The following is a 27,082-nucleotide window of genomic DNA, read 5'->3' on the forward strand; positions in this document are numbered from 1 at the left end:
GATGGTTATTGTCCTGTCTAGCTCAGAAAGACAATGTTACTAGCCTCTGAACTCTCACTGGTGGTGGTATTCAGGATCATTTCCACTACACTGGGGATACAAGAAGTTGGATAGGGCACCAAGATTTAAAAAAATGTAGCAAACTAATTAGTACCGGTTTATTGTGGTTGTGATTCTGACAGCTTTATTCATACTGAAGAGTCCCAATGAAATGAACGGGGCGATGCGAAAAGTAAGGCGACTCAATGAGAGTAAAGTTGGCAGAATCCGGCACTGTGTGACAGGGGGCCTGGAGGCAGCAAAACCACTTGAGTTGGTGATATTCAGTGAGAAGGGTGTACATGGTGCCGTGAAACAAGTTACATGCCAGAGGCAAGGTGAGTGGGTAGTATAAAAGTTTGACTAAGGAAAAAAGAGGTAAAATATGCTGATACAGGACAGCAACACAAACCTGGCAAGCATTTCCAAAAACTCGGTGCTAGCGGTAGACCCTAAAGGAAGCCTACAATATGCAGCTGGCATCAATACAATGAAGAATGATACTCTTTTCTGATCTTGCAGCGGCTGTAGGCACAACCAGCTTTTTTTTTTTTTAAGCAAAAGGCATGTGAGCCTTTTTTATTGCTAGATTTCGGTCTTCCTTCCTTGGATGAATATCCACACTACTAACAAAAGGGAAAATCCCACTCACCATATGTATTTGGGGTCTCACTTGCACATAAGCAGCTGAGTTGGGATGGAAAACAGAAATGCTCTCATTTTTATATTATGGTTGGAAAAGAAAGTGGGGACATTGGCACAGTACTGAACCCTCCCCTCTCCACTTGCTCTTCAAGCCATATTGTCTATAACAATCACACAGTGTATTATCATCTTTCGGCTGCTTATATATTTCTACAATGTTTTAGTGAGGTGGAGAACATTGGGAAACACCAGGCCTGCAGCTAGGCCACCTCAGGTTTTGATCTCGACTTGGACGATAGACCTGCAAGAAGTGGTATTTGTGATTTATCTAAGTCTATGATAGTAGTGGAGGCACTGTGCTGCTTGAGATGGCCTATGTTAGATGAGGCATAGAACAGAGGAGCTGAATATTTGTACTCATTAGAGATTCCAGCACTTTTCATAGGCTTAGGGGGTTTTGTTCTGGTGTTCTGAGCAAATTCCAATATGGGATCATTACTAAGACCGCCAGACACATACGAATTTTCAATGAGATATATTCTTCTTCACTTCCTCGACTAAGTTTCTTTATCTTATGGTTGCGTACTATTAAACAGCTCCCATGTTCCACTTCTGGGATGACTGCATTTCAGTGGGGAACAAAGTGATTTCCATATCTAAAGCTTGTAAAGAAATTTAGAATGGTTGAAAAGGAAATAAACTATATAAAGGTAAGATATATATTATTTTAATGTCTTTTTGTAGGATCCCGCTGCAAGACCGGTATAACAAAACTACTAGGAATTGTTTTTAACTGTCAGGACTGTCTTTTGCAGATCACAGTTGCTTTCTTGCTGTCCTCCCACCTCACGTTGCACCATGTGAAGATATAGAATGCCCTCACTTCTGCTATTGCCTAGAATTATTTAGTTGTATTCCTTTCTCCCTCCTATCTATTCAATGTATGTTGTAATCTGTTTGGGGCTGGACAACCTCCTACTGGGAATGTGTACAGCATCGAACACAATGGGGCCCTGATTTCAGCTGGGGCCTGAAAGGGCTTTTGTAATACAAATAAAATAATTGCAACATTGGAGGATACTGTGGTATCATCTTATACACCAAATGAGATGGTGTTTTAAGCAGCATTATCTATACAGAACCATGAAAATAGTTTGTTTTCAATTGAAACATTCCAGCCAGGTCTCTCTCTCGCTCTATTGCTTATGTTTTAGGGAGCAGTTTTCGGTTCAGACTTATCCATTTGGTTTTTTTTATATAGTCTTCTGCAGGATTTTCCCTCTGTAGTTAAGTACATGGTCAGCCAACACCCCTCCCAGACATCTCTGGGCAGCGGTGTGCTCCTGAAGAGCAGGTTGATGAAAACCATATGGATCATGCAGATTTCAAAACAACTGCACTGTACAAAATTGAGGTTATGGGTGAACTGCATGGCTCAGTCTTTTTTCCTCAGCTTATCCTGCCCAGGATCAAAAGTATGATCAGCTGAAAACTAGTTGGTGACCTCCATGAAATGAAGTTGGTGGTCCCAGTCCAGTTCCTGGTATACTAGTGTCCGTCTCATTAATGACAGCTGTCAATAATGAACATCTTCACTAGCAGCCCCAATAGTAAGGATAGGAACTGAATGGTCATGAACACTGAGCTACCCTTTAATCCGTAAAAATATCTTCAGGGATAGAGGCAAGCACGTGGGTAACGCTGGTCAAGTTTGTGCAGCTGCTGCTTCTGCTATACTTGTTCTATGGATAAATAGGGGGCTTAAGTCTTCAGGCCTGTCAGTCCAGAACCTTTCATCAGCACTAGAAACATGACAATACAATGAAAATACACACAATGAACTCAAATGGTGACTTAAAGGAGTTGTGGTGAATGTTTCAGGATGGTTGCAAGCAGCTTCGCTTGTTATGAGTTACACACCCATATCAGAAACAAAGCTAACCCTTCAATGTCTATTATAATGCCATACCTCGATATGTACTTTAGAACAAGGTATTTAAACTTAACTAAGAGTCTTCCCAAGGCCTCTGAAACCAAATGGGAAAAATACATATTAATTGGGGAATGGAGAAATGTTCTTCGGTCCATCAGTTATATTAGGTTTCATGGGAAGTGCATGGTTGCAGAAGGTAAACAGATGCAGTGTGTGCTGAGGGAAACATGTCCTCCAATTTACATCATAAATGTATCTTAGCGAAACAGGGTCTGGCCTTGCAGTCCACTGAAGTCAGTGGGAGTTTTGCCATCCCCTTCAGAGAGTAGAAGATTGAGGCCATGTTGCTTAAGACAGTGGCTCTCAACCAGGAGTCCGGGGCCCCCTCAGGGGCCGTGAGTAGGTTTCAGGGGGTCCGCCAAGCAGAACCAGTGTTAGACTTGCTGGGGCCCAGAGCAGAAAGCCTATGCCCTGCTGTGCAGGGCTGAAGCCCAGGGCCTTGAGCCCACCACCTGGAGCTGAAGCAGAAGCTTGAGCAACTTAGCTTCGTGGGGTGCCCTGTGGCATGGGGCCCTGGGCAATTGCCCTGCTTGCTACCCCTTAATGCCAGCCCTGGCTTTTATATGTAGAAAGCAGTTGTTGTGGAACAGGTGGACCATGGAGTTTTTATAGTATGTGTGTGGGGGGAGGGGCTCAGAAAGAAAAAGGTTGAGAACTCCTGGCGTAAGAAACCCTGGCCCTGACCAGGAGAGGTTCTGAGCACCTGCAAATCCCAGAGCAATTAATGAGTGGTGTGGGTGCTTTGCACTTTCAGGATCAGACCCTAAGTGGATTATGTTACATGGCAGATAGTTGTGGTGTACGAACTTGAACAGCATAGCACAGCAGCGCTGAACATTCCTAAGGCCATATGATCACATTCCAGCTCACAACTTATAGAATGGAACTGCTTGTAACACAGAGGTGAAGATCTATCAATGGCAGTAACAGCAACTTTCAAACCATGCCCCTGCTGGTCCTTATTTTGTTCTCATTTACAGTGATAGAAATCCAGAGTAACCTAACTGATGTCAACAGAGTGAAAGAGATCAGAATCAGGCCCCGTTTTTCTAACCTCCACTTGGATGAGAATCCAGCACCCTTTTTATAATATCTCAAGGACCTCGGTGTTCATTTAGAATGAAAATTTCCTGACTACGCCAACATATTACCACATTCATATTTAACCTGTGTTCAGCTTCCGGAATACATATAGCTTAAAACATTTTTTAAACAATGTTTAATATAAAATACAAGTATAAAGTGGAAGCTGTGCGTATGTAAAATGTGCTCTTGTTCTGAAAACTACACATCTCCTGGCACTACGCAAACTTACCACAGTGGAAAAACATATTCAAATCAGCACATATTGGGTTAAGAAGGGGTTTCTGTAGCAGTCTTTGAAAGCAAGCCAGGGAATATTCTAAATAGGGGACACACTGCATGTTTTAACTGCTGTGATAATTCTGCATAAAGAGATGGGAAGGATCCAGCTCCTTGCCGTAGCATGCCATGTATCGCTGAATAAAATTACTGCCATGCAGTCTGTTAGTGAAGGAATGCGTAAACAGGCAATGTAGCCTTGCATCAGTTCCACAAAATGTTGCACAACACAAATGCCTCTCGATGTGTCATTTCCTGCTTGGCCACCAGCCCAGCTCCTGACAGTCAGTCAAAAATAAAAAAAAAAATAAAAAAACCGAAAGAGATTTAAAGCTGTTCTACTCTAAAGCACATTCCACCAACCCCAGACTTACCCCTCCACCCCCACCCCTTGGAAGAAAGGAGAGAGGACTTCCTAAAAGCTGTTATGGTTCTAAGTCTAAGAATCTCAAAAATCTCAATCACTGCTCTGCATTTTATAAGCCAGTCGGCCAAACAGTTAATACCCAGACTGACCAGCTCCTTTTGCTTGTCTTTTGTAGAGCACACAGACAAAAAGACAATGTTTGCTCATACCTTTCATCACGTGTGTACCTCACAGGCTTTGGCTGCAAGTAAGTTTAATGAAAGCAGAGCTTTAATTCCCCTACCAATTAATATATGCTGAAAGCAGGGGTGATGTTAGGGGGTAGCAAACAGGGTAATTGCCCAGGGCTTGACGCCACAGGGGACCCCACGTGGCAGGCTCAGGCTTTGGCTTCAGCCTCCCATGGCAGGGTTCAGGCCTCAACTTCAGAAAGGTTGCAGAAATCCAATGTGTGAGCAGGTAAGAGAGACGGAGTCGGGGCCTGCTCCTTAGTTTCTGCCCTGGGCCCCAGCAAGTCTAACCCCGTCCCTGGCTGAAAGCTCAAAATTTCACTTTCATTTGAGTGGATTACAAAATGTAGTCTATTAGTTTGGAGACTACATTTTATAAGGCCGGTACATTAAAGACGGGGTGGTTACATAACAGGATATGTCAGGTATTTGAGAAGGCACAAATTTGTCCCCAAGATCCCTACCCCATCCACTCTCCAGATTCTATTACCTTGCATGCCATGCTCTGTCCTAATCCAACACAAAGACTGAGCAGCAGTGTAGAACTCCCTGAACTGCATTCTGACTAACACTGACTGAGTTAACTAGTCAAAAAACACCTCTTTCCTACAAAGAGACACAGGAAGAGGTTCACCTTTCCCCCATGTAAAAATGGGCAGCTTTTACCAGTTCACTTTCTAGACTCAGTCTAATAAGGCAACCTGACGCCATCGTCTTGAAATATTTTAAAATAATAACGAAACAGAGCGAAGTGAGAGCAGCAAGCTTCTACAAGCAGATATTTAATACAACTAAACAGAGCTAATATTAAGAGCTTGACTTTCCAAACTGCTGAGCTTCCAAACTGAAGTCACCGGGTGCCATGAGTGTTCAGCACCTCCTCAGGTCGGGCTCTAAACGATTGCAATATCTGTCATGGTATTGCTGCTGCTGCTACTACTACTGGAAAACATACAGTGTTTGTTCTCTCGAATCAACTTGCCAACAGAAGGTCAAAGTGCCTTGCCTATAAACACGCCTTACAAATTCAGGATCTAAAGCATGAAGTCATGTCTTAAGATGATAAGCTGGCAACCCAAGTAAATGACATTCTGTAAAGATGTGCATAATTTTATGTTTACGCTACTTAGGATGAAGGTTCTAATAAGTCATCAGTTGTGTTCCTTTAAAGGGAAGTTTTATAACTGAGATGAATCACAACTGCAAAAGATCAAAGTTAAAAAACATCAATGATGCCATGGGGTACTTTTTAATCTTGTAATGAATGATGATCATGTGCTCTTATGAAGTTGGTCCAACTGCCAACGCCAGATGTGTATATTAAGAAAAGAAGTTGTTTGTGATGTGACAGCCTTGGTTTAGCCGCCAGAGAGAGGAAAAATAGAATAACATGCTTCAGACATTTGAGTGAAATGCAGGTCCTGGCAAAAAGGGGCACTGTTTGCTGATACATAACTCATTAAGAAAAATACATCTGCTATTGGAGCCACTTGTTGAATAGAAGTCATTATTGCCCCCAACCACCTAGCTTTCCTCATGCAAGGCAGGTGCCAAAATTTATTACACTGATTAATGCAATTACTAAAGAGCAGAAATTAATGCAGGGATTCTCAGAAGAAAAGCACTTCAGTGAAGCTTCTACAGAAGAGTCCATTTTCCAGAGCCGCTCTCTCCCTTAAAATTCACATCAATGACTCCCATTCAAAACAACTAGTCAGTCTCTTGCTATTATGATCCCATATCTTGTACATCAGTCCAAAACAACAGAGCTTGCACAAACCAACCAACTCTGAAGATGAGCATCATAAACCAGCCAAACAACATTCTAAACTTGAATTGGCCCTTCTTGGCCACATCTGACTGACTGAAAACTACATACAAGTGGACTCCATCAAAACTACAGGAACTGATTTTCAGAGTTATCGAGCATCCACACTTAAGAATAGTAGATGCATATCACATCTGGAGATCTGTCCCAAAGAGACTAGAGTAAAAAATTCAAGTTGGTCTTAATAGGATTTCTAAGATATATGAACATAGCCTGAGGTTTTTTTAATTGCTTATTGTGATGGTGCAGTCCCAGTCTAATTAGATTATTCCTCCCACAGTCTGTGCCATCCCTGTCTATTCAGATGCTACTCTCTATACACTCTTCGCTCTCCACCCCCAAGCCCACACTGTCTCTTCTGCTTGGAGATATCCAATTTCATGGATGCATCAACACATGGAAGCAGCCCCTAAATGGATTAGCCAAATTAATTCCTGATGTAACTAACTCCTTTGGCATTACACCAGGGACACATTTAGCCAGAAGTCTCCAAGCAGGTTAGACAGGGCCAGCAGTCACAGGTGAACACAGCATCTTTAGCAAGAAGAGAAGAATTACCAAAAGAGAGTAAAACAAGACAAAACACTCTCTGCGATAGTAACCTGAAAGTAGAAAACCTCCAACAAGAGCAGGCAGCACCAGAGGCATCTATGGAATGAAATGCATCCATAAGAGCAGAGTTGCTTGACTGTTCTCACTTACTGATCAGGGGGAAATTATGCAGACAGGGCAGGTCTTATGTCAGGCAGAAACATTTTAAACTGCTTCTCCCAATCTTAGGGGAAGGAGCTGCAAATTCAGCTGTATTGGCCTGGGAGCCACTTCACTTGGGTACAACTCTACCTACCTGTACCTTTGCAGTATTTTAAGTAAAACTCCCTATAAACCCTGAAAGGTCAAGTCTGAATTTGCTGATCAAAGACAAAACAATTAATTGAGATGCTTCCTTTAGGAGATATTTTTAATGTGGCTATTCATCAAATAATCCTTAATCTCTACACATACTTTAAATACAACTAGGCCTGGTTAATCCCAATCAATTTGGAAACACTGCTTTTAGCTAGATTAAGAAAAAATCTAGGACTGGCTCCTCAGTGATACCTGCACGATGCAAGATTGATTACCAGTTAAATCTGCCAGCCAGCCAGATAAACCAAGATGGATTAACCAGGTCTGACTGTATCTATTAGTAGGAGCTATCTATAACAATTACTGGAACATGACCAAACACAACTGTCATAACAAGAAAGCCAGCAATTATTTCAAATAGATTTTTGATAATTAAGGTGTGTGCATGTTATAAGAGGTGAGTGAAAGTCTGTTTTTTTAATTAAACACATTCTCTGTGCTTGGGAAATACACAAAGACAGCGCTGTCAACATGCTAGGGCTTTTATGGTTACTTATTTCGCTCCTTAGCTCCCAGGATCTGTGGTAAGTACACAGTTGAAAATGGACGTTGTGCTAGGAAAATCCAATCTCAGGTGTGACACGATTAACCAGCAGTCATTGGGCTAGACGCATTAAGTGTATGATGGCAAAAGAAATCCTGAGCAAAGAAGCATTTTCCCCCTCTCCCCCACATCAATTGGGACTGATCCTGCATGGCACTGAGCGTCTGCTAATTTCTGAGTCTCCTCAGTTTAAAGTTAATGGAATTTGAGGGCACTCAGCACCTTGCTGGATTGGGTCTACGGTCCCAAAATCAAATGATACATGGAAACAGTGGGCCTGATTCTCATTTACCCCAAGGCCCCTTTACACCATTCTGGCAGTATAAAGGGCCCTTAGCGTAAACAAGAATCAGGCCCACTGTTTCCAAAGTTCCCTTATCCTGCCAGAGTGGTGTAAAGGGGCCTTAGTGTACATGAAATAAGGCTCACTATTGCCCTAATTCAGAAGAATTTAAGCACATGCTTAATTTCAACCATATGAGTAGTCCCACTGAGTTCAATGGAACTGCTCACATACTTTAGAGTTAAGCAGGTGCTTAAGTATTTTGCTGACTGGGGATCTATGTTTCACAAAGAAATGCATTCCATCTATAAGACTCTATTAAACAAAATTAACATTTTACTTTTACAGACTCCCATCAGCAGATATTAGAGCATAAAGACAGAACACAGTACTTACTCCTTGGCTCTCTTGGTCCATCCACTGTAACCTTTATAGCTCTGTGGTATGTAGCGACTTGCGGGGGGTTCGTAAGGACAGTTATTGTTAAGGTAAAACTCTTCCCTACAGAGAGAACAAAAACAACAAATGAGGAATGACTGTAACATGAAAACAGCCATATGCATGGGCAGTAGAGAATAAAAGGCATTTACAATTCTTCCCAGTCATTTCCACAATCATGAAAATTAAAAACACAAACTAATCATACGAGTTTTCTTCCCCTTCAGTTATACTCTAACATCAGTAATACCATCCAAGTGTTGACAATTTAAGATTTCTTATTTAATATTAGATCGTGACACAGTGATAGAACAAGAGTAATTCACTACTGGGGATAAGCCAAATTCTGCTCTCATTTACCTCACTGTAAATCCAAAGCAACTCAGCTAAATAGAGTTATTTACATTTTACTGTGGGGTGTCAGAGAGCAGAATTTGTTCCTAATGTTATTTACTTCACATTGTTTTGTCATTTTATTTGTTTGACTTCACTACAATAATATGAGGAAAAATATATATTCCTCATGGATGCCATTTAACATGTAGTGTGTCCATCCTTAATCTGCCTAGCATGATATGATGCTATCTTCGTTATTGGAGCAGACGTTTTTCCTTACATATACTCCACCTATTAAATCTTTAAATATCTATCCACTGACTGTGAGAAATTGTTTTTGTATGTATAAAATATTTTCTATCACAAATCTGCATTTTAACTTTTCAGTGTTACATTTCATATAGACATTGTACACGATGACCTGCAGCCTTTGGCACAATGAAGAACTAAATAAATAAACCAAAAGACTGGATCTCAGCATACATTCTCCCAAGACACTGGCCTCTGTTCTGCAGACTCACTGACAGTTGTAATCAGTCAGATATGCAACGGTTAGTCACGTCAGATAGTCAAAACTGCAAACTCTTTCAAGACAGGAAAAGGTGGGCGTACAACAGTGACTCAATAAAACAGTCAGCAATCTCAGGCCTTATTGCTCATTTAAGCTGCTATTTTACCAGAATCTTAAACCCCCCCTTTTTTTTTTTAGCCAGTGACTTTTTTCCCCCTCTCGTTGAACTCTGAAGGCAGTCAATCAAAACACAAATCTTAAACAATATGTAAGAGCGCAAAACTTAATGCAATCAGTTCAAACTCTAACACAGAACAGGTCTTTGGCTGTCAAATCTAGTAATTGATCTTTCTTTTCAAGCCAAGTCATACACTTTCAAAACCTGCCTGAGACACACATCATTTACTATCAAGCGTACGACTTCAGACGATCTTGGCCATATTTTTCTAAGGGCAAGCGAGAGAGAATGTTTCAAGAGAATAGAACTGTCATGTAGAGTAAAATAACTTTCCAGGTGGAACTGTGCTCCAGTTGTGCCCATTTCTCCAACAGACACAAGTGAGAGTGAAGTCTGTGAGTTCCAGGCTCTGGCAGGGGGGATGGAAAACCAAAAAGGTTAAATTCTGGTAGCAGGCAGCAACAAGAGCATGTGGAAGTAGTTGGCTGCCCTCATCCTCGCTACTCGAGAAAAAGGTAGAGAGAGACCCTTCTGCAGGTCTCTCAAAACTGACATTGCAGAGAAGAGTAACTATAGAAGAATAGTAGGAATTTAACCTATTGCTTACACAAAAATTCACCAGTGACATTTCACCCATTTGTACAGGGGTGGCTACAGCAGACATCTATGGGAGCTTCCAAGTGCATCTACAGACAGAATTTGGTCCTACCATATTATGGTTTTATTAATATGTCAAATGGCCATAAAAGCCTGTCTAGATTAAAAAAACAACACGATAAAGCACACTGCTTGTGACAGTTTGAAAATTCATTCTGCAGCTAGACAAGTGCTGCAAGATTTTCTATCCCCAAAATATCTCTGCATAATACAATGGCCAAAAAATACACACTTCACGTAAAGGGCTATATTTTGCCTTCTGCCAAGGCCTGTGCACATGTCTAAATTATCATCCTGCCAAAGCCTAACTACGAGCAGTTGAGCACGTCTAATTTGAAAGGGGGAGAGTTTTCTTTTCCCTACTTGATATTCTTAGCTACACAGATGCAATAATGTATCAGCATTCAGGAAGTCTCAGCTAACCAATTCACTGCTTTTTGTAGGACCAGGGCCCAATCCTCAAGGTGCTGAGCATCTTCTACTTCCAGTGAAGCCTAAGGGAATTGAAGGCACTCGACACCTTTTCAAGAGGTGCTCTAGACATTATAGGATTGGGCCCAAAGTACATTTCATAGGATTATGTATTTGTGTGAACACTTACGCTTTCCACAGTTAGTTTTAATTGATTTTCTGTATATCTTTCATCAGCTGCAAAATCTTTCTATGTACCTTTTTTTAATAGCTTTCTCTGTGCCCTTAAAAATGTAAACGATTTACTTCTGGTAGCTAATGAATAATTATAGTACTCTTTAATGAGCCTCACAGGGTAAGAAATTATTTGGCACTCTTGCTTGAATGTGTCCCCAAACTGTGCATTCTTTGTCATTAACACATGTGAGTGCAACTGACATAGTAATGGGCAAGACTGACATATGTTGGAGCCTAAAGCTAACAAGAGAAATTAGCTTGGAAGCAGACTTGGCGACCTGTGGAGGTGTTGCATATTTTTTTCATCCAGATGCTAATGTGATTAATTCAAAATATCAAGACACAAAAAAATGAAGGGCCTGATCCAAAACCCATTGAAGATGGGAGTCATTCCATTGATCAGGATCAGGCCCTAAGGATAAGTTACTGCCCTACGCCCTCGCATAAGCAACTCCCATTGAGACTAATGGGACTTCTGCATACACATTTAGGACCCAGTGTTAGGATACTTGTATTTCCCCCATCCAAAAAAGTGTTTGTGTTGCCATGGGATAGAAAATAAATAAACAAAATGGTGAAGTTGCAGGTAATCTCTTCTATTGGATAATATTCAAATGTGCAGACATCAGAGCATCCCCATGGGTCATGGGAAAGAAGGGAAAGGGAGAGAAGGTAAAGAGGTAGGTTGATGATTCAGACTTGACGATTACATTTAGAGATACAAAGATCAAAGGGGGAGCTATTTTGAAAGATGTAAACTTAAAGTCAGAAACAGGTGTGGATTAGTTTCTTGCCTCTGAAAAATGACTTCTTTACTTTTTTATTTTTCCTATCCAACTTCATGCAGCCACCAATATTCTTCTCTGCTCTATGTGTAGCTTTCTCATGTCTGTTTGCTACTACTGTTTGCTTTCCTACTATTTTAAGTGGTGTTATAAAAATCTATCATTAATGATAACTCTCTCTCTCTGTTCTGTCTAAGTCTGGAAGACAAGTCTGGACCAATTTCTCCATCCTGCCTCTGGCAGCAGAATGTGGCATTTCAGATCTTCCACCAAGTCCCGGCTGCTTCAAAGGAAAATCCCTACTTTCTTCCGTTAAGATCATAAGAAATATAGGGGGAGGGGGTCAGCTCTGTTTGGACATAATTACACTTCATCAAAAGAAGCTTTCTTCATCTTCCATGCGTGAAAAGTCTGCAAGCAGTTAAGTCTGTCTTTTTTCTTTCTTTTTTTTTAAATATAAAAATTGCTATTTGGGAAACTAGCCAAAACTCAGAAAGCCAATATAGTAAAAGAGTGCACACCCTTTGTTTTTCTTTGAAGTTTCTTAAATAAATATGTTGAGAGTTTGTAAAGTACACTATCACTTTTCCATAGATTTTACCCAGATTGATCAGAGAAAACTTCTTAACCAAAGACTGAAGAACACAAAAGATAAATGAAACTACTGTGGCCAAATATGAAAAGTGTTTATATATATATAATTAAAATTAAAATATGTGTGCATATGTATATAGTGCCAGATCCTTTAGATACTCTACTTCATTTCCTATGTTTTAATAAAAAAGTATATTTCATAGGTTTCAAATGAGATTCAGAGCACACAGGTAGTACATCATATGTCAGTTCTTTTTCAACACTTGTTATGGGATATAACTACTGTACTTTTATTGTAAGGCTGCACTGGTGGTGGAGCCAGAGAACCTTCAAATTTAATCCATCAGTGGAAAGACAAAAGCAGACTAACTTTTTTTTTTTTTAAAGGAAGTAAGATAAATGGAAGAGAAGAAGAACACCTTATCTCAGAGGGTAGTGAACTCCATTTTTATATCATATTACCTTTGCAGTAGAGTGGTCCTTTATTATACATAATTTTAAAAAACTTAAAAGCTAAAAAGTACACATTATTGGCCACATTCCTAAAATAAAATCTACTCACTGGAAACAGTCCATATTGAATCATTTTTATCAAACACTTATAATTGTAACAATGTGCCATCTGATTTGAACTATAGAGGCAGTTGTCAGAGGTTTGACTTTCTCTGATAAACGATTGCGCTGTCAAAGCTGGATTGCAACTCCTCTACATAGTGTATTATTATAAAATTAGCATTTTTGTTAATTTTGCAACAAAGTGTGTGACCTTTTTTTTCCCTGGATGACTTTTTAAAAACTAAATATTACATTAAATATACAAAAAATATTTAGGCTGAATCAGTGGCCTGATATAGCAAACCCCTCTGAGGATTCCTTCAGTAAAAACTGACAAGTTAGTTTCCGTCAAGGCATCCTTTCAGTCATTAACTCAAATTTTAAAGCAGCTGCAAGAATTTTAAAAGGAAATTCTTTTCAATCTTTGCCTTGGTTATAAAAGCTTCTGATGACTGGAGTATAGATTTCAGATTAGAGGAAGCTCTTAAGCAGCAAAGAGACAACTTCAGGGCTCTAAATCTTTAGGAAACTACAAAGTTATAATCTCTGCCATTCTGATGTAAGCAATGTATATTAGAGGTTAAATTTCATTCAAACCAAAAGCCTACAACCAGGGTTTATAAAGTTAAGCGAGCTACGGACAGGGAACATAAGATTGCATGTTGCTGCACATGTGGAGCCTGATTCAAAGCATGCTGAAGTCAATGGAAGGACCTATGGGATTAGGCCCATAAAGTGTATGGCTTATAGCTAAGGCCCTACCAAATTCACGGCCATGAAAAACGTGTCACGGACCGTGAAATCTGGTCTCCCTCTGTGAATCTGCTCTTTTGTGTGCTTTTACCCTACTCTATACAGATTTCATGGCGGAGATTAGTGTTTCTCAAATTGGGGGTCCTGGCCCAAAAGGGAGTTGCAGGGGGGGTCGCAAGGCTATTTAGGGGGGGGGGCATGGAATTGCTACCTTTACTTGTGTGCTGCCTTCAGCGCTGGATGGCCCGAGAGCAATGGCTGCTGACTGAGGGCCTGGCTCTGCAGACAGCAGTGCAGAAGTAAGGGTGGCAATATCATACCATGCCATCCCTACTTCTGCGCTGCTGCTGACTGCGGCTCCGCCTTCAGAACTGGATTCCCGGCCAGCAGCTGCCGCTCTCCAGCTGCCCAACTCTGAAGGCAGCGCCACCACCACCAGCAGCGAAGAAGTAAGGGCAGCCATACGGCAACCCCCACCCACAATAACCTTGCGAGCCCCCCATACACACAACTCCTTTTGGGGTCAAGACCCCTTCAATTACAACATCTGAGATTTCAGATTTAAATAGCTGGCATCATGAAATTTATGATTTTTTAAATCCTATGACAATGAAATTGACCAAAATGGACTGTGAATGTGGTAGGGCCCTCCCGATAGCACATGGGAGATGCAAAGAACATAACGATAGCTCTTCCTGCTACCAGTTAAGAGGCTGCTTTACTGCTACAGGAGCACATGCATTTTTCTTCTCTCATTACCATGGACTGAAATCTGTTGTGTGACTTCACGGAACTCAGAACATGAAACTCTTCACTTCATTCTCCCCTCCCAATATGAGTAAAATATAGAACCAGGGCAGTACATATTTTTTTTCAAAATTCAGATGTCATAAAAACAAGCCAAAAATGTCAGGAGTCAGAAAAACCTGGCAAGGTGCAAAGACAACAAACTCAGTCTGGACAAATGCTGAAGTTTGTGAATAAAACCTGCATTTATCCTTGTAAATGAAAGGCTGATGGGGATTTATTTACAGACTAATCAGTATTTCATTGTGGAATTAGTTTGACTTCTCGACTGCATTTGTTATTCATTATAAAAATATAAAATGTAACAGCGTACCTCTTCCACTCCTGCCCACAAATCTTAGGTCATTAAACCTGGCCACTTGGTTCTTCATAACAGCAGAGGCGTTCCTCAGCTCTGCAGAATAGTTTTCATCATTTCCAGCCATGACGGTGACCACGGTCCCATCAGGTACTTCTCCTAAAGCCACCACCTGTGACAATGGGGAGACAGCAATAATTCTTGAAATTAGGTTTGAAAATGTTTGTCTTTGTTGCAGTTTACACATCTGCACCTTCGGTATTAAGCTCTGCGGTGGTTGTTGCTGTCAACTGTGGTCAATAGTCATGAGCCAGCTGAGTAAGCAATAAATCGTTACATCAAACAGAGAAACATCTCATAATGTCTCGCTTTCTCATAGTCTAATAGAGGGTCCTTCTTTGTTTTACCTATTCAGAAATGTTCAGTATCTTTATGGGGAGTATATGGTTTAATAAATCCTCAAAGCCAACTTTGTTCTTTGCAGCCCGTGTGCAGTGGGAAAACATGAAATATGGCTCATATCCATAAATCATACATGAGAATGCATTTGAAATGGAAAGTTGGATATTATTATCAACAGCCATTTCGCTCTGCAATTCTGTTCTATTTAAACTCTTAGACTGGCTCCCATCACGGTAGTATCTGAGCACTTGATCATGTCAGATTTCACCAGAGAAACTGGGTTAGGCCTAAAGAGTTGGAGGGGAGACCTCCAAATAACATCTAGCTGCAGCGGAAAGTAGTGCTGGGGCTTCAATAAATGGCACACCTCCTTTGGAAGAGTTCTCCAACATTCTGTTATGGAGCGTTGTGCTGCTGGAATTGACATCTTTCAGATACAACATAAAACCAAGAGCCTATCCTCTTGTAGCTGTTAAAGATCTTGTAGCACTTGTCTCAAGAGTAGGGTGTGGTTAACTCTGGTGTATTGTTCTAATTCTAATTTGGGTGACAACACTACACCAACATAATCTGACCTTGTATTTCAAATATATATGATATTCTCACTTCTTGTCCTACAGATTGTGTACTGCTGGAGTGGGCTATTAAACAGATACTGAATTTCAGTGCAGCCAGAAGTGAGAACAGATTACTATATTCTGTTCTGAAAATGCTTTGGGATATTAAATAGTATTTTTATATTTAAATTAGAACATGAGCACTAATTCACTATGAAAGTTTATTTCAACATTACTTCAGATAGGATGCAATGATTCTCCACAACAGTACTAAGCAAATAATTTTCCTATGCCCTTTACTGTGACATTACTAACACCAAATATAAATGTGTAACAAATAGAGTCACACATTTTGTACATGAGAGTTTTAAAACTTTTTATAAAAATACTTGGCCTGAGACATTCTAGCTTATGATTCTACTGAACCCTGTCCCTTTACAATTACTACCATTTGTTGGTCAGATATTATTTTTGTATTATTCAGACTACAAAACCAGGTGATAATCAACTCTTTTTTTCTGAAATACACTCTATGATATTTTGTAATCACTTCAACTTTAAATGTCTTTCCCAAATATGATCATGTCTGAAACTAATAAGTTCAGGTCAAATCATACCATCAATTAAGTAGAAATAATTAACAGCTCTGAATAAATATGGACAGTGTGATATAACCCTGTGTGCTGAACAGCAACAAAAATAGTGTCAAATGTATACCAAATTTGAAATATACATTAAATTGATAGCTTCCATTACTAAAAATTATTGCTCTGATGATCTGAATCGGAGCAAGCATGTAGCAAAGCTGATGCACTGCATATGATGGATTAAACTGATGCTTGTATAATTTTCCAAAGACCACCTAACACACAAAGGGAGTGTTGCCACTAACTTCAGTGAAGCAGAATTTCACCCCAAAAATTACTGTAAAGTGATTTTAATGTCACTGACCACAGGAACATAGGAACTGACATATTGAATAAGGCCCATGGTCCATCTAGCCCGGAGGTTCTCAAACTTTTGTACTGGTGCCCCCGTCACATAACAAGCCTCTGAGTGTGCCACCCCCCTCCCATCAATTAAAAACCCTTTTTAATGTATTTAATACCATTATAAATGCTGGAGGCAAAGCGGGGTTTGGGATGGAGGCTGACAGCTCGCGACCCCCCGTGTAATAATCTCACAACCCCCTGAGGGGTCCCAACCCCCAGTTTGAGAACCCCTGATCTAGCCCAATATCCTGTCTCTCACAGCTGCCAGAACCATATACTTCAGAGCAAGGTGCTAGAAACCCCACAATAGCCAGATGTGGGATAATCTGCCCGCCTACCCTCTACTAATCAGAGTTTGGTTTAAACCCTGAAGCATGAGGTTTTATATCACTTCTAAAAAAAATTTAAGTTTTGAATTTTGACTTTTACAACCCTGGATATTCTTGTTATCCATATACATGTCCAATGTGAGTTACAAAAAAACTTCAACACATTACATCCAGAAAAGCAAAAGAAACTCAGAGCAGAGAAGGAAGTGCAAGTCTCTCAAGGGGCCTCAAAAAGAGGGAGTGAAATTACTCTGTCCTCAACTCACCTCCTTGTGTCTATGTATTATGCAGCAGATCAAATATTGGGTAAGACTGATCACAATCTGTCTTGAACCCTCGTAATAATGAATAATATAGATTGCTATCTGGACACAATGGAATGAGCATGAGTAAGATAAAATACTCTTCGAAGGCCCCTTCTATCTTGACACCTTAAGGTCTTCATTTTCAGTGGGTTTCACTCTGATCCGTCAGTGGGGTTTTTTTTTTTTTAAATGTTGTCTATTTAAGTTCAATTTGTCATTTTAAACAGCAGTACAATTTGTGTACGACACTTCTTGAGTCATAGTGCTAGCATGCTGCTCATGCCTAATATGCACCGACATTACTCTTAATGTACAGCATCCTTTGACACACTGTTATGTAATGTCACTGAATATTATTCTTACTGAGAACAGACACACGGAGCTCTGGGTGCAAACACGAAACTTTGTCTAATAAAACAAAGTTCCATCATACTCCACAAAATATTTCTCTACTACCAAGTAAGAATAATACATTTACCACTGCCATTTTACATTTTTTGTAATGAAATATTAATAGGCTATGGCACATATGTAATGTCACTGTTCTGGCCCATAGCTTTACAAAAAAGTCAGAAAGTTAGAAAAATACATATTATTTATCCACTTTTTAAATTACGAATAACTTTATGTATTGAAAGACTTTTTGTGTAAAGAAGTGAACTTGAGTTGGCAGTTTTTATGCCACGTATCAACCTAAATGATTTAAAATATCTTAGACAGAAAATCAAGGATTATAATGCATTGCAAAAAAAAAAAAAGGCAGTAGTACTAATCATTAAACATAAATATCTAAGAGTAGCTACTCTGTGGGCTATTTAGCTATTTTTCAAAGATTAATATCTCAGCCATTTAAAAATATTTATTTTCAAAAAGGCACCAATCCATACTAAAATACCTATAAATTCTGATGACTAAAAATTAAGCATTTGGGGATTTTTTTAGCTAGGTCTCAGCAAAAAGGCACATGGAGCCACAAAACACAAATCTTAGAATTTGAAAATGACTTTATCAATGCATGTACTTTTTCGAATAACAATTCATGTCTGGTCTGGCAACCTGTTTGCCAGTTTCAGTCCCATGGGATTTGAAATGGCCAAGGTATGTACACTGAAGACTGACGTTATAAATGTGAAGCAAAAATACTACACAATAATATTATGTAGTAAGACTCTTTACATAGTAAAAAGATTGTTTCCAGAAAGAGCTCGTGTACATGATATTAGCTGTTTTCAAACACTACTATCTCTATCATTTCAATACCTTTGCTTGTAAAAATACTAAGAGGCATTATTCGCATAAAGGGCTCCCAGAATGTAAAACCTCCTATATTACAAATAATGTCTTTTCTTGCCTAGAGTTTGCCAAAAGAGCATCTGAAGCTATTAAAAATATTTTAATGGTCTATAACTTAAAACAGAATAACTGATTTGCACTACTTTTTGTTTAAAAAAATACATCTGGATTGACAATTTATACACCAAGTTCAGCTTGAAGCTATTTAAAACAGCTGAGTTATAAACTCTGGAAACTGGGGGTTAGAGTGAAATGCTGACAGACCCTTAACTACTGGTGCTACTGGATATAGCTTGAATACTGTACATTGATTTTTTTCTTGATTGTTGTTATCTTATGTCAACTAATGCTTTTTTGCTACTATCAGCTTCTTGCAGGACAACACAGAACATACAAGCCTGGTGTAATAATTCTGTCTTTGCGTGTCTCAGTAAGATGCTACTGAAAGAATTGTCAACTAAGGGACAAATCCTGTTATCCCAACTCAAGTAAGTAGGCCCATCGACTACTATGGAACTACTTGTGAATAACGTGAACATGATTTGGCCCCAGTCCCATTGTCCCAATTTCCTTTATATCTTAGCCACCTGAATATTATTAAGCAGTTACAAAGCTATGTTAATAAGTGCATTGTTAACATTCTTCACTATAAAAATAGTTTGCACTAACTTAGTCTGACTACTCAGTATATTAAACAAGAACTCCCTTCACAGCTCATGTAAATATTAATACTCCAATTCAAGTGTTTTACTAGCCAACATGATTTTAAAAAATTATAATCAAAACTATCACTGTTTATAACATACTTCCTATCCTACAATTGATTTATATCTGGTTTTTTTTTTAATTAAAACAGTGGTATGTCCAAAGCACTTTTTAACTAGAGAATCCTATAATAGAATTATGATATACTTAACACACCATTCAAAATATTATCATCAACATATTATTTATTGCCAATAAAACTTAAATTGCCAATTTTTAAAAAGCATGCTGTATGTGAGCTAGTTACGGTACATCCCAGATCTGTGTATATATACAGTTAAAGAGAACTGCTACTGTATTACATTAACTTACAGTGGTTTTTTTTTGTTATATATGCATTTGGATTATTTCATCTTGAAATTGTGCAGAGTTACATATCATTTCAATTTATACAGTGAAAAGAAAACTGATAAAATATGTGTTCAAGATAATTGTTAAGTAAATGTAATTAGGATTTACAGTACAGTTTTTCAGTAGTAAATAAAGGTAATACATACAGAATGTATACATAATGCATGCACATAAATTCTCTGTGTAAAAATACAGATGTATGTAAATGTGCACATGCTTTATAGCCGAGTGGTGGTGTAAGTGGTCAAAGAACTGCTCGTAGTCAATTTAATATCCCTGACACCTCAATAAACCGGATAAATCTATGCAGGTCTGTCAATAGGTACCTGTATGGCCTTTATTACTGTAGTATTTGAATATTGTGCATACTGAATACTTCATCCAATTTAGCTAGTGTGTGGATAAATATATATAGACAGAGAGGGATTGGGAAATGCTCTAAACACATCTGTCCTTTTATCAGGTTTAAATGTGCTTCTTTGTAACCATATCTTGTGTCATATTAGGTTCATATTTTTCTCCTAAACTTTTTAATCCAGCAGATGTGATAATATCCTTTAAAGGTAAGTAAATAAGAAAAAGCAGAAGAAGATGATGCCTGACATTTCAAAAGAAGCCAGAGACAGATATAACTGCAATGTGTAATGTTTACTTCTGTGAATTATAACTTTAATACTAATCTAATCTAATCTAACAATGATCAAAAGTACAATCAAAGTTACCTGAAATCTCCTCCTCCTTACCCCCAACCATCAATGCCCTCTGAATAAGACTTGCTCAGGAAAAGTGATCTACACCTGATATTTGCCATGGCCCTTTAATGCTTGGCAAAGTTACAGAAGTAGAAGATTTTCTAATGGCTGTTTAGCCTGTTCTCTGCAATCTCTAACAAGTGGGGCCCACAAAGACTACTAATCATTTAACTCTAAGGAAGACCGAGTTCTTCCACGATCTTTCCCTGTCATATATGTGAGCTTCAGACAAATGCAGTCTGTTTCTCTGTCTGATATTAAAGCAAGCCATTCAATCTCCATGTCAGCTTTACATACACTTATTTTAATGTCAGTTTCCTTTACTGATGCTATTGATTTTTCACTTACAAATATATCCCCCTTAGTAATGATTACATCTCTATCGGTCAGGAACTACAGCACTCTTAGATAGTTATACTTTGTTCTAGAAGATACTGATTTCAAACTCTTCTGCTTTTCAATGATTTTCAGGCAGGGTAACTATATTTTGCCAGGGATGCTGCAATAGCAGGAGGTTGGATGGGTTTCGATTTTACACAGTCAGTAAAATCCAAAATTGCAAAGTTTAGATCTGCTAATTCCGGTGCTGGGTTTTGGACTGACTCAGGTGCTGATGGACAGGCACAGGTGCCTTGGGACAGCCGAGTTACTACTCATTTCACCACAGAAGGAATTGAAAGAAATCTGCAGCGGAAAGTTTGGTGGGAGGGTAAAGGCTTGCTTAAAAGCAAGCACACGAACCACCACATAATAATCCTTTCTTAACATTAGCGGAGTGTGCGGATGTCGACTGAAAATGAAAAGCAACATTCCCGATTTAGATCTGGGTGGTATTTATTATCTAAATAGCGTATGATGTTACTGATAACTTATGCACTGTCCCCTGCCAAAATGAACGTCTTCAGGACAGACACTTCCTAACTTGTCCAGCAGGAGAAGTGAAGGGGCACCATCTCCCATTGGGAGGGCAAGAGCTCTGTCCTCTCTCCCCATCTTAGCCCCTTTGTAGATCCCAGTTTTAAAATCTGGATAATTTTTCTACCCCTAGCTTAGGAGGATCTGTTCTCCAGAAGCAGCTGTAAAACAGTGTAACTCCGGGAGGCAGCAACATCTCCCCCTACCTCCTCACACAACGAAATACAAATAGCTTGACGCTTCGCAAAAAGTAAGTTCAACCTGACACCTAGAGAGACACACCCAAGTGAAAAAGAGAAAAAAAGTTCCATCAGGGACGTGGGTCCTTCTCCTGATGTCCTTCCTAAATCAACAGCAGGGCACGCACACACAACACCATCAAACCCTGCTTCATACCCGTGAATACATCAATTAACATGCCTTTAGAAATTGTGAAAGGAAGGGGGCAGACCTTTGGTGCTGAAACAGAGGAGAGGGAACATTTGGAGGAAGCTCAAAGCCACCCCTTCTCTTCTCCCCTTTCTTATAACCCTATACATTGCTTTGGGGATGGGTAAATCCCCGCACCTACTTGAAAAATATTCTGTATCCAGTCCCCCTGTTACTTAGAGATTGCACTGCTCATGTGGTTAGGGGGTGCACGGAGTTAGAAGGTGCATTGTTCTGGTTGGCAGTATACGGTGGAGTGAGTTAGCTGCCTTGCCCTGGTAGTTTTGGGGTGTCTGGGATGTCAATGGAGAAGCGGGTTCAGTGGGTGGTAAGGAATGTATGACTGTTGTGGGGGGCATTAATGGAGAGGCATTGTTGGTGGTTAGGAGATGGTGGTGTGAATGGAGGGTAGTTAGATGATGCCTACGGTGGTTGAGAGTATACGCTTGCTAATGAGAGGCGTCAGCCTGTGCATTGCCTGGTGGTTGGGGGTGCCCGGTCGTTATAGGGGGTGGGTAGTTAGTTGCTGCACTGCCTTGTGGCGAGGGCGTGTGTGGTTGTTAAATGAGAATTAAGGATTCCTTTTCCCTTGTGGCTAGGGGTGTACTGCTAGCAAAGGGGGGGGGGCTGCTCGAAGGGAGGTGGCCCTGCGGGTCAGGGGTCTATGCAGTGCCCAGTGGAATGAGAGGATGCAGTGCCCATTGCCCTGGTGCCTAGGGGGCACGGTGAGGGACTCCTAAGGGGGGCACAGTCGTTGTGGGGGCACATGGGTGTTAAAGGGGGCCGGGAGAGGACACACAGCCCTTGCTGCAGGGGGTGTATAACTGTTCACGGGAGGGGGGGAGCGGCAGGCTCGCCTGGCCCTGGTAGCCAGCGGAGGAGGCTGCAGGGCACACCGAGCGTGTGTGTGTGTGGGGGGGGGTCTTACCTTGAATGCCACCGGGAGGGTCTTGTTGCAGCGCCAGTGCGAGGGCAGCACGGAGCACAGGAAGTTCGGGCTGTCGGTCCGGACCAGCTCGGCGGGGTGATCGGCGATGATCTCCACCATGGTGCGGTTATCGTGGGGGCGCAGCCTGGGCACGGCCGCCGCCGCCTCTTGCTGCTGCTGCTGCTGCTGGGCTGCTACTACCGGGCTCACTTCGCTCATCTTGCCGGGCTGCAGGCTGCTGGAGGGGGGGCTGAACCTCCGGCTGGTGCTGGGATCTACGGGAATACGCATCACAACAGCCACAAGTTAGCGAGCTGAGGGGGCGGTGGGGGGGTCACTCGAGGAGGCGTGTAGTGGGGGAGTGAAAAAAGGGGTGAATGGAGAAGTGGAGGGGAGAGGACAGGGAGGAAAGCGCAGGAGCGGGTTAAATGCAGGAGGGGGGGGGAAATCACAGCTAAAAAAAAGGGGGGCGATGTGGCTGATTTGGGGGCGAGTCTGCAGCCTGGAGGAATGGGGGACACAGTGTCTGGCTGTGGGATCCTAGGGCTGCCCCCCTCTTAGCAAAGCCCAGCTGGAAACGGCATGGTCCCGGGTGCTGCAAAAAGCTTCTCCTGCTTCCTTCCTTGTTCAGTCTCTCTTGCTCTTTTCCCTTCCCTCCTTCCAGCCACCGCGTCTTCCCTCAAGTGCTCGGGATTTCCTTCTTTTCTGTCTGTCCTTTTGTCTTTCCTCGTCTCCTTTTGGATTTTTAAAGGTTGCCCGGGAGAGGTAAAGCCGCTGCTGATTTCAGCTTCCTGGGTTGCTGCTGTTTGCAGGAGAAGCCGCAGCGAGAAGAGGAGGGTAGGTTTCAGCTACTGAGAGGGGGTGCTAAGGGGAATGTCCCGTTTTCCTCCAAGGAAGTCTTCCCCCTCCACAAAAAAATCTTGATCGGAGAAAGTTTAGATGCCAAGTGACTTCTCAGCTTTTCCGATTATTAGTTTTTGCTTCAGGAGGAAGAGGGGGCTGGGGGGGGGGGGTAAAAAGTTTTGAAAAGTGTCTCTGCAAAGCTGTTTCCCTTCCCCCAAAGCTACTTCAGCACAAACAAGAAAGTTCTCGGGTTTTTAGCCAGAAAAAAAAACAACCGTAGTCAAAATACTAATAATTAAAAGAGAAACATTAGGAGGCTGCGTAAGGAGGAGCAGGGCTTTTTTTAAAAAGTTCAGACTTCTGACTCCCGGAAAAATAAGAGGGAAGAATAGACAGAAACAGTTGTCAGGCTGTTTTCTAAAATACGCTCAAGTAACTTGTTGGAAAAGGGAGCTTTGATGCACTCCGGTTCCTTTTAATTAAGTCGCGGCTATGTCCTAGTCCGTTCAGTCGAATAGACCAACAAAAATCTTTATTTTTCTTCCCTTGATTAATAACAACAACAAAAAGATAATTATTTTTTTTCTGAAAAACTGGTTTTAAAAAACTTCTTTTGGGTCCCAAAAGTTGAGGTCGGGGAGGATGAAGGAGCCGGGAGAAAAAAAAAGCCTCCGTTGTTGGGTTGGTTTTTTTTTTTTTTTTTTGGTCCTAAATGTGGTTTTTTGGAGGCTGGGATTTCTAATTATTAGGTTTTTGTGGTTTATATATACAGGACTCTCTGGCTACGGCGATCGTTATGCTGATGAGAGTCAGCAGCACGTGGTGTCTCAACCCCGTCCTCATACTTCTGCAGCCTTCAAAATAAATAAAACAATGTGCATCCCCCACAGAAGAAGGAGCTTGCTTTCAGGCGATCTCCCCCACCCGGGGACAGGACTAGAGGGAATGACAGGACTGTCTCCGATCTGTACTTCTCTCCGGGTTTTTCCATTAACACATTTTTTTGTTTGTTTTGAAAAAAGCCTGGACTATCTGGTTTGCCAACTAATAATACTTAATAATTTGGTGCCAAAGGGGTTTTTTTTTTTTGGTTGCTAAGACCCTGTCAGTCTAAAGCCTAAAACATGTCCTTGAATAAATGAAAGCTAGAAAACCCGCCCTTCAGACTATTAAGGTAAAGAGAGTCTGGTTTGTTTTCGCCCTTAAAAAAAAAAAAAGGCAGATCTTATTAAAAACAATTTACATACCCAATAGTAAAAAAGTGTCAACGCCTCCCAGAGCAGATAACAACCTATCAAAACTCTCCCTCGAACTTACTTCGAGGTGCCACTTCCACCTTCTTGTACAAAGTAAGCGCTGTGGGGGGAGGGGGGGGTAGCTGCGCGAAGTGCCGGTGTGGTTTAGGGTGATGGGAGGGGGGCTCCGCTAATGGTGCCTTTATGCAGCTTTTTCGCACACAATTCTGGGAGCATTTTCAGCACCATAAAACAAGTCTTTGGCCTTCCCCCGACGCTTCCCCCCTTCCCCACGAAAAAACCTGCGTGTACCCAGGTAAATGATCCGAAAGCACACGTCTCAGGGACCCAGACCACAACACTCTCCTCTCTGCGCTCTATTCCAGCTGTAGGTTCTGCTGCCGGCTTGTTTTCACAATAGGGTCTGTGTCAACTTTCGAAACCAACCCGCAGTGCTACACATAGCGCATACATAAAATGATCCTCTCTGACGATTAACACAGGATTGAGTTATTCCCCACTACAACCACCGTCGCCTGTTATCTGACAAACATTAAAAAGGAAGGTGAAACTTCCGGAGCTTTGGTCTTTATTTATTTACTTACTTGCAATTAAAATGTTCAAAAGGATCTTTTTTTCGGTCACATGGGAGAGCTCTCGCTCTGTATACCGCTAAATGTGGTTGGCAACTCTGTGCTCTTGTCTGCAATAGCACACGTCCTTGAAGGAAGTGCAGCGGATGACATGTATTTGTTTATTATTTTCATTCTACCTCTTTTTTTCCAGGGTTAATATGTTTGATAGTAACCCCTGGTCACCTGGGACGATCTTAGTTTTTTTTCTCTGTATACTTGTCAAATACGGAGTAGTGGTGATGGGGAGTTTACTATTCCTACGTGGACATATAAGTATGATGAATAAGTGCTCCCAGACTTACCAACAAAACGGGCAAGATCCTGTCCAAAAGGAGAAGTGTGCACAGTGCCCCGAAATGGGGAATTTAACACAATCTGCAAGGAGCTGAGTAATTTAAAGGTTTTCAGAGCTCAAATAGAGTTGCAGTACAGTAAAATATTTTAAAATAGTTATTTTTGGTACTATGTTTATTATTGTGCTTTTTAACACCTTCCCTTTAGATGGGGGATAACATTTTCCATTAGGTAGAGGGTACAAGTGTTGGGTAGAAAAGAAAAAGTTAACAGGAACCGTATGTTTCCAAATACAGAATTAATTTGACAGTAGTTATTTCAGTATTTTTTTAAAATAAGAAGATACATTTCCTCTTTTAATTAGTCACATCAGAATTTTTGCAGTTGCCTCCCTCCATACTAAAATTTAAAAAGTTAGTTAGGATAAATCAAAAGAAGTTATAGGAAGTACCCAGTGTAAGGTCACTTAAAATAGTCTATAGTTATTTATAATTTTTCCATTGACCACCCTAACAAAGTTTCAGGTACCTGGCACAGCTGATTTTTAGTCTCCTTGCAAAAATGTCTTTCTGCTTAACTTTTACACATTTAACTGGAACTTGCTAAAGCCTGGAACAGATCACAACTCAGAGCACTAGAATTTTATTGAAATTGTTATGGACACCTTAATAAAACTACCCATAATGTTTATGGACCAGCATAAAGGCTGTCTGGGATTCTTTTTATATGTCCTTTATGCTATGTTCTGAATTATATGAAACTTTGGCTTGGATTTGCCTGAAAGACACTTGGGCAGTGGTTCTCAAACTTTTGTACTGGTGACCCCTTTCACACAGCAAGTCTCTGAGTGCAAACCCCCCCCCCCCCTTAGAAATTAAAAACACATTTTTTAATACTTAATTCTATTATAAATGCTGGACGTGAAACAGGGCTTGGGGGTAGAGGCTGACAGCTCACAACCCCCCATGTAATAACCTCATGACCCCCTGAGGGGTCACGACACCCAGTTTGAGAACCCTTGCACTTGGGGCAACCCTACCCTCCAGCTTTCTTCCGCTTTCACTTCAGAAGGGCTCATAATTTTAGCATAGGTTGAAAAGTGGATCACATTTTAAGAGGTTAGAGAGCCATAGGAGTTTAGAGAAAAAATGGTTTTTTAAAAGATTATGTATTAAAAAAACCTCCAGACCCACTTTATAAAATAAGATTTTAATGAGTGCATCTGTGATTCCTGCAAAAGCAACTTTGATGGTCTTTTAGCTTTTTTACTTTTAATAGTGTTACAAATACAGCTGTA

General features: G+C 40.7%; 1 protein-coding gene across 2 annotated transcripts in view; it reads right to left on the minus strand.

Moving 5' to 3' along the window:
• The window catches only part of RUNX2 (RUNX family transcription factor 2), a 110,500-nt gene extending 87,251 nt beyond the window's left edge, over positions 1-23,249 (minus strand). For both annotated transcript variants that reach the window (XM_034766660.1, XM_034766659.1), the window contains exons 1-3: positions 22,779-23,249; positions 14,776-14,932; positions 8,597-8,701 (exon numbers count right to left, since the gene is read on the minus strand). In XM_034766660.1, coding sequence (XP_034622551.1) covers positions 8,597-8,701; positions 14,776-14,932; positions 22,779-23,069 — 553 coding nt within the window. In that variant the 5' untranslated portion in view covers positions 23,070-23,249. The remainder of the gene's footprint in view (positions 1-8,596; positions 8,702-14,775; positions 14,933-22,778) is intronic.
• Positions 23,250-27,082: the final 3,833 nt, after the last annotated feature.

Source organism: Trachemys scripta, chromosome 3 (assembly GCF_013100865.1).
Source record: "Trachemys scripta elegans isolate TJP31775 chromosome 3, CAS_Tse_1.0, whole genome shotgun sequence".
Classification (NCBI taxonomy): domain Eukaryota; kingdom Metazoa; phylum Chordata; order Testudines; family Emydidae; genus Trachemys; species Trachemys scripta.